A 9,293-nucleotide genomic window follows, 5' to 3' on the forward strand; every position below is an offset into this window, starting at 1 on the left:
TCAAATATACTAATTACTTATACAAAGTTGCAAAATTTCAAAAAAAAATCTTATCGTAAGTCTTGACGATTGTTTACAGAACTTGAAGCGTGATGTTTATCTTTTAAGTTAACACGTTTTTGAAGTTCAAAGGCAATACAAATTTCGTTCGCATATTACGTGGGCGTTTCATCTATCTTATAGTCAAAAGTTTTCTTCATCAATTCATTAGGGTTAACGGAACTAGTTAGATATGTAATTCTTTATCCATTAACCTTAGTCTTAATTTTCTTCACTGCATTATGTGCTCTAAAATCTGGAATATGAGGTTTGTTCGAGTGCAATGGGAGTGACACAAACACAATTACATTTTATCTTCGGTAACTTAATCTCTTGATATACGTGTATATATACAAGAAGCAGACATAATTAACTTTTTCAATCATTTGAACATAGAATAATTTAAAATTTTTGTTTCACTTCCCGAAAGAGCAATGGTTGTAAAAATATTATTCAATAACCTTTTCGATGTAACCCATGTATATGTCATAAAGACGGATTCACTAGTCTACTTGTCACAGTCATCTTTCTAAAATAATTACCTGCTCATTTGATATACCCAGTGTTAATGTATAAATGCTTATTACCTGCCATGGTAACCATTTTGAGGGAAGTTCCTAATATATTGTATATAAGTTAAGATTAAATTATCTCATAATAATATCACCTTCATGAATACTGTTAAAATCTTTACATATTGATGTTATAATAATAGTTTCCTACCTGTATAAAATAATTTGGCAATTCACTTAAATCAGCTTTTTATATTGATTTCTTCATATTTTCTCAATTATATTATATAGAAAATTAAACCCAAAAGCGCCCAGTATTAAACATTTTTCAATCATAGAAATCTGAATAATTTCACCTCTAATTCGATAATCTATTAAACAAGGTATTTATTTACAATAAAGTACACAAGAATTTGAATAATATTTTCATTCTAAAATGACAAACTAAATTGACATTTTCTGTTCCGAATCTCAATGTATTTCACATTGTCTAAACTATATTTCCCGGGAAATCGGATGGTACAACCTCTCAAAAACCAGTCACGTAATAAAAGAGATGACCTCCAGATTTCCCCTGTGACATATAATTATAGCTATCGAAAGAGTAAGAGAAATATCGCGGAGAATTGTTTGACATGAATAAATGATAGGCCCTCTTGTCTTACTACAAACACGCTCTTTAGTGAGAAAACAATAATTAAAGTTTTTTCCATGCATGTACTGAAAATATGATGAAAAATGAACAATTGTATTTTTTATATACAGGGATCACTTTGTTTCCAGATTTGTTTTCAACCGTCCAGGTGTGTCTTGACAGTTGTACTGCGAATCCGGTATTTTGAGTCATGTCATTTCGAAAGCAAATAACTCAATTATGAATATGGAATTGAAAAGTACGATTCATAGTTACCATTGTCTGTCTGCTTTCAAAAAAGAAAAAATGCTCTAATTGCGAACAGTCTATATAAATTTTGAAAAGTTAGAAAGAAAAAGAAAAGAAAAACAGAATCCCCAAAGGACGCCCAAAGCGGTACAATTAAAATATATTTCAGGTTTAGGTTGAATACGTCTGTTAATTAGCAATAGTAGTCAGTGAAAGCTAACGACTATGGCCACTAGCACCGGCTTAAGCGAATATAAACACGAAATGTTATTTAATTCACTTTATTTATCCGGCATGAACCTTCCTTATTTGTTTTACTTCTAAATCTACGAAAAGAAGTTGATAAACGTAGACCCTGTTTAATGGAATCTGTTCAATGGTCATTGGAAATATTGCTAAAAAGTGAAAAGTTTTGAAACATGTTAAAATAATCTTTTTCCAAAAAAAGACCGGACAATACTCACATGATTCGGTAGTTTGCTTTAAGTTTGCTTGATAGTCTTTTCATATGTCGGTTAAACTTATAAGATTTGTGTACTTTAAAAGTTTCTATAGATGATTATGAGTCTCAGTATGTTTGCAATGTTCTTTTTGAATGATCAACCAATTTTGAATGATTCGGTAGTTTGCTTTAAGTTTGCTCAATAGTCTTTTCATACGTCGGTTAAACTTATAAGTTTTGTGTACTTTAAAAGTTTCTAAAGATGATTATGAGTCTCAGTCTGTTTGCAATGTTCTTTTTGAATGATCAACCAATTTGAACAGGAAAAATATGACATAAATGCTAGCGGTCGTGAGCGATGTTGTACTTTTTCAATATCCCTCATGTACAAGTCTTAATGAAACTGAGTCTAAAAATTATTTTCATGTAATTTTGTTGTGATTAATACTTCCGTGGGATCCCTTTTTCCAGATTTTGATAAGAAGTCAGTTTACTCATATATATGACAGATTTTCAAAGTGCATTTATCGAGTTTAAAAAGATACATTGATATCACTCTAGTAATAACTGGATAAAAAAATCTTTATTTGCAAAAACTAACAGGACATGGTTTCCATTTTTTATCTCATTTACTACATTCTCTATTCTTTATTCTATAGTTGGACTTTGTCAATTGTTCTCTTGCGATGCATGGATTTATGACCTTTGCTAGAATAATTGGAACCATCATATGTAAATGATTATACCACCTGATACATGTCAACATCTTTATTGTTTTTGTACATTCCAGTAAGAAATATTATTTTAATTAATTATGTTTTTTTTACAGTTTGAGCGTTTCATATTTTAGAGTTAAGGTAAAATTGATAAATCACAACAAAAAGCTGTCTGTCTTAAGACATCGTAAACAACATTGCGTAGAAAATTGTATACCAATAGATAATTCTTAAAACTTGAAGTACGTTTATATTAATTTGTTGACGTATGCTTGATTATGTATAATAAAGGTAAATTAGTTTATCGCTTTTCGAGCCTAGTGCCTAATGTGCATTATGGGTTTGCATTTCAAAGCTTTAAAGCTAGATATTTATAACAGAAACAACAAAAAAAACACAAAACAAACAAACCCCACGGTGACAGAATGAAATGAGTGTTATTGTTTTAATCTACAGGTAGATGGTTGTAAACACATCTTCGGATGTTTCTTAATTCAAAATTTTACTATTTTATGTCCTGCTCAAGCCGTTGCTTTGAAACAAAATACGGTAGCTTGCGTTTTCAGTAGCGTCTATGAACAAACTCAATCAAAAGAAACCTGTAACACTCTCAATTTGGCCTATTTTGATGTTCTCTGACGAAAAACATTCTTTATACATTGATCTAAAGTTATCACTCTCTTTGCCAAACGAAGAGACAGTTGGACGTCTTATCTTCTGTATGTGATTAGCTCAAACGATCAACAGAACTAGGAAGGCATATTTGTTTTTTTCTCTCTGAAAATAGAAATTAGTTCGCAATAGGTTTGATGATCTGGATTGGCCTGATGTCATTGTTTGTTCTATTTTTATCATTGTGTCACTTGTTTCAATGATCTCAATAGTTCTCATGTTCTTTTAACTTGTCCAATATCAACATATCATGCGATGATCTAGAGGTACAGTGATAAGTTGGTCATGCGCTCCGCTGTAGCTTTGGATTTGGTAATTAAATTATTTTGCATGAATGGTCTTGATATCAATATAAGGTTCAGTTTTTGAAAATCATGGAAAGTCATGGAATTAATCGTCTTGTGAACTCCCCAGCCCTTATCCCTCAGACCAGACTGTATATTTATGCAATCATGACCAGACTCAAAACTGTTGGTTGTATAAAAAGGGGGCAGGGAGGGAAATGTAAGACGATGGCAACGTTTCCTAGTAAATTCGTGATTGGTATGACTAGAAAAATATATTTCTAAGTCCTTACATCAACCATTATACTCCTCATTTCAGGATCCACTCTCCCCTGTCTTTACAGCTTCAGCAAAATACGTATCTTTGTATCACTTTGTAAACAGAACAGATCATTTATTTTATTTATACAACCCGGGCATTGTTCAATGTAATACGGGGTTGTAATCTAACAATTATAAGCTTAAATTAATTTCTTCAAAGGTATTTTTGCAGCTTCCAGTAGTACCGATATCATAACGTATGAATTTGTTATGAGTCCTTATTTGATATTTGATGAAAGATGAACTTCTCATTTCTAAATATCATTAATCATTCATGTTCTATGACGAGGAATGCACTGTATCAACAAAATCTGACAGAGAAAAGAACTTATATGTAACAACGGTATGCCTGGTTCTTCGAGATATATTTCACCTATAACCTGCTGAATTTGTTAAATTGCTTTGCCCAGATTTTACTTTGAACTTTTATGTGTTGAAAATTGAGTACCGCTCAAGCCGGTGCTAGGGGGCGTAAGGGATGATGCACTTTGTCAATATCCCTCGTGTACAGACTCAATTAAATCGAGTCTGCAGCTATCATTTAATTTTGCAGATAAAACACATATAAATCCATAAAGAAAGTCAGAATTGTGGATATTAAAATGATGCCAGCTAAGTTTTATTGAGCTGCTCATTGAAGGTAGTGGTTATTTACCGTTTAAAAGTGAAGATGCTGTTTAATAGTGAATTATAAAATAAAATATGACTGGTTTCAAAGATGATATCGTTTTACACTCAAACTTGAAATATATCATTAACTGTTTTATTTTCATTACAATGGATTATCACCATAATATTCTTTCTTTTTAAAAATGAAACCAAATATTTACATGTATTTTACCTTCAAAGTGCACACATATTCATAATTAATTATAAAATCCGCAACGTGCCATTACCATTTTCTTTGCCTAATTTACTGATGAAATTCAACCTGGTTTCAAATAAGTGCTAGAATATATTTCTTTATATAGATTTTATGACGATATGCTCTAAACTACTAATTGTAAAGCTATTGAATCAAATGGTGCAATAATTGTATTAGATTATCTAGCAGACCTTGGTTTTATGAGGGCAATAAAAGTTCTTAGGATATCTGTTAAATGCTATATCGATTTTTCAATCACATGCACGCTAATGCCATATCCAAACAACTCGCGAATATTTAGTTTCTGGTGCTTATTTCTATATTTTCTAACTAGATGGTTATCAGCTATACATCTACATGGTTGTCAGCAGTACAGCAAGAATGTTGTCAGCAAGCATTTTCGCCAGATGGTTATCAGCAGTATCGCTAGAAGGTTGTCAACAATTTCGCTCGATGATTGTCAACAATACCGCTTGACGGTTGTTGCCAGTATCGTAAGACGTTTGTAGTCATTAACCCTTATCTTGCAGAATTTTATAAAAGAACTTGAGAAAATTAAACTTCGAGGATATTCAATTGCAAATTTGAAGTTGGTCAGCTAACATTCTATTGGTAAGAGGCTGTCCTGACTCTATACTAATGCTTATATGGTCTATTCTTATATGAATGTTGGGGCATCCGTGGATACATTTCTAGTTCTGCCAGAGATAATATAAATCAGTAAATCAAATTAATTTAATATCAATGGAGAAATTTTCTCTTGTTTGTTTTTTTGGTATTGCTTTAATTTATTTATTCTTTTATATTTCCTGTCGAAGGCGGAGTGAGTGTTACAGTCTTATATTCTTAACAATTAAGCTGAAAACTGCTGGAAATATGTTTTGACTAATGGAACTGGAAATATTAATATATTTTACATATAGTTGATTATTTTACAAATGATGAATTATGCCCAGTATGGTTTTGAAATTAATGAAAGTATAACAATACTGCATCTATAAAGCTCATCAAATACTCTCTACTCGTATGATTGTAAATAAACATCAAATGCAACAGTGTCCCGCCAAAAATAAACCAAAGATATCTAGTGTTCCTGTGGCAAAATTTATACAAAGAAGCGGTTTTTTATGGGAATGGTTAATCAAAAACATTTAACTAAATGACTAAACTTTTTTTCATATAACTTTGTATACCCTGTCTGTCTCAATTATACACAGCTATTATTTTCTTCTTCAGACAGTGTAACAGAATATTTATGTTACAGACGATTTATGTGTCTAATAAAAGTAATGTGCGTAATTATATATGTTTACTGTAAATAATTGTCTGTCACAATAAAATGTATTCAGGCGGTGAGGAATAATTCATTCGATAAAGACTGTCTAATGCATGTTAACATAACCCATCTGCAATTTACTAGAAAATGTTTTCCATTAAACTAAAGGTAAATTGGTTTAAACGAGTTTATATCGGGGAAGCCCAAAACTCATTGAAAACGTAAGCAAAAGTTTTATAAAAGATTGTTTATTTATTTGTTCAGCATTTATGTGTCGTTATTCCTGTCATTTAAAAGGGAAACAGACAAAATTTTAAAATGTTACAAAATGCCAACAGTTAAATAACTATATCTGGAAATATATCCTTCTTCATAGTATTTTCAACTTCACTTCAAATATGTAAGTTTAAATATGAAAGTAAATTAATTAATTACTTTTCTATATGAAACCGATCTATTTACTAGAGATTGATATAGAAATCTTTACACGATGAAATGTTTTTACTGCCGAGGATATATCTTTTTTTTATTGTGAAATTACCTACGAACAGTTAGTCGTAGAGAAGCGTTTCTATGTCCAAGTGAGTCAGTATATCTATAAAATAGAGCTTGCTTTTATTCCTGTTAGAAGTCGATTGTTATAAAATATTACATAACATAACACAGCAGAAATAATACATAAATGATTAGATAAATTAATAAATAAAAACATTAATCAAACATATATTAATTAATTAATTGATTAAAATATGAAAATTAATAGATAAACCTATCAGTCAGTTAGTGAGAAGGTGTAACGAACATACGAAGGAATTGAATAATATAAAAAATGTTGTCAAAATATGAATGAATAAGATAATTACTTGAACGTAGGACTTTTAAATAAATAGATAATTAAATGAAAGAAAACATTAATTCATGATTTTTTTTATTCTTCTTTTCTTTTTATTTTGTTCAATTCAGCTCAGAACTGCATTTATCGAGCAAGTCCTTGCACAGTATTCGTCAATCGTTATGCGATTTTATTTTGACTTGAGTGTTCTTCTACTGTCTAACATGTTATAATTTCTGAATTCGAAAACACAGGGATGAATAAATAAGGAATTTCTACTTAACAATTTTATAGCACAGGAATCTCTTTTTTGTGTGCTCTGTTGTTGTTGTTGTTGTTTATTTTACACCTGTAGCGTGTTAATGATTACAATAATTATTATTTCATTTTTTGAATTCATTTTTGCGTGTTTGAAAAAAAAAATGAAAAATTATAATTTATATATTATTATTAAGAAAATATGGTTCTAGTAGAAATAATTATTAAAAATAACTTATCAGTATAATAGATTTCTAAATTGATCTTTTAAAATACTGCGAATGGTAACGATAACGAAAACAAACGTACCAAATATTTGAATATTATAATAATGCGTTTCAATGCACATTTAACTTAAAATTTATTTTTTGTTTTAAGGAAAATGTGTACTTGTAATATATTGATTATGAGTTTAGTGCAAGTAAGGTGTTTTTCATATGTAAAAATAAAGCACAGCGTTGATTGTGAAATACTTTGTCATTAAAGTAGCAAAACGTATTTTGTAATTCTTATCAAAATAGTAAAACACTATAAGTTAACAAATTTAAAACATGGCTCTCAACTGAAAGGCTTATAAGTTCCTCTCCGGAAACTGTTACAACACAAACAAAAAGGATAAGATAAGTATTTTATAGCCACAATAAGCCTTTAATCACAGATGAATAAATAATGTATATAAAGTCATAACTAAGTGAGTGATACATTGTAGTGTATTAGGATAAAATCCGAATAAATACATAATACAAAAAGTCAAATACCGGTTTATTTTTTTTAACTTGAATCCTTTTTGTTATTAGCACATGTGACACATTTCATAGCAAATGTTATCCTCAAAAAAGTACATTGCACATATGAGTCAACGTTTTCTTTTATCACGATATCTTTATCTACACTTTAACATTTGTTTCAGCGTTGTTCTGAATTTCATGCTCATTCCACAATAGATGAAAATATTCACTGGACAACTTAATATCACCATTATATTAGATATGCTTATTACAATTAATTTTGCATTCGACACATTATACAAATCAATTGCAGCTTCAACGGCGTCTATAAATAGAACCACAGAGTTAGGAATTTCACAGAATAAATGTATACCAACCACCACAATCAACAGTAAAGTTGTCCTCACGTTTTGTTTGTCTTGTTGATTAAGACCATCACATATTCCCCTTCCTCTAAATAAACGTCTTCTCTTCATTCTTTGTGACGTCATTGATTTTATCAACAACGTAGTTAAAATTGTTAAAATGATGCATGGCAAAATTCCAAAGCACGTTGCACGCAGTATGAAATATACATTAACGTATAACTCCAAATTCGGTTTGACCCAGTCACGGAAAACTGTTATGCATCCGATATTGTTTGAGTTAAAATAATAGTCTGGTGAAATTGACTGATAAGCAAAGGCTGGTACAAAGTAAGTATCAAGAAACCTTCCGGCATGAGCAAATAGTCCGATGATATGTAAAATAACGACTACTTTTAATGCATTGAAATAATTTAATTTTGAACGCGCTTTCGGCACACATATGAAAATATATCTTTGTGTTGCCAAGGCAACTGTCTGTAACACAGATATATTATGAAACCCTGAAGCTAGAACTATTAATACTTGATACGGGAGACACCAGTCAAACGGCACTATTTCGTTATATTTTCCTAGAGTAAAAAAGTTGAAGAATACAGGAAAAATTATCACTCCGCACATCATATCACTGAAAGCTAGTCCAGCTAATATAACATTAGTTGGGGTGCGCATTTCCTTCTTAATCAACACTGTTATAACGAGACAATTAGTGACTAATGTCAACACTATCACTGGCGGAAGAATGTATCCAAACACTTCAGGATAACCTCCATAAAGTGGAAACTGTGATGAAAGATGCAATAAGTAGGAAATATCAACCGCATTATGCGTTGATAAAGTTGAATTAAAATATTCATCCATGTTTTCAAATAGTTATTTTATAAAACTTCATGTTTCAAGCATAAATTTCTGCGCTATAATCCAAAACATTACTTTAACACAACTAATTTCCTTTACTAGTAGTAGTTTGTTTCTCTGTATCTTAGCATTGTCTGAAATTATCTGAGAGAGAATAAAAATTCGGCTTACTCTCTGCAACCAATATCCGATATGAAAACGTAAGTAGCCTGGTTAAGAAGAGTGGCCACAATTTCCAATAG

At 30.5% G+C, this 9,293-nt stretch overlaps 1 protein-coding gene across 1 annotated transcript; it reads right to left on the bottom strand.

Moving 5' to 3' along the window:
- Positions 1-7,741: 7,741 nt before the first annotated feature.
- LOC132726851 (sex peptide receptor-like) lies at positions 7,742-9,054 on the bottom strand. The gene has a single exon (XM_060712242.1). It carries the CDS (start codon positions 9,052-9,054, stop codon positions 7,984-7,986), a length of 1,071 nt encoding a protein of 356 aa, XP_060568225.1. The 3' UTR covers positions 7,742-7,983.
- Between the last annotated feature and the right edge of the window lie 239 nt (positions 9,055-9,293).

The sequence above is a fragment of the Ruditapes philippinarum genome, unplaced genomic scaffold (genome assembly GCF_026571515.1).
Source record: "Ruditapes philippinarum isolate M1 unplaced genomic scaffold, ASM2657151v2 ctg651_1_1_1_1, whole genome shotgun sequence".
NCBI lineage: Eukaryota > Metazoa > Mollusca > Bivalvia > Venerida > Veneridae > Ruditapes > Ruditapes philippinarum.

Bases quoted from the DNA above. Each gene is read 5' to 3' on its own strand.
- LOC132726851 (XM_060712242.1), bottom strand. From the start codon at position 9,054: ATGGATGAATATTTTAATTCAACTTTATCAACGCATAATGCGGTTGAT.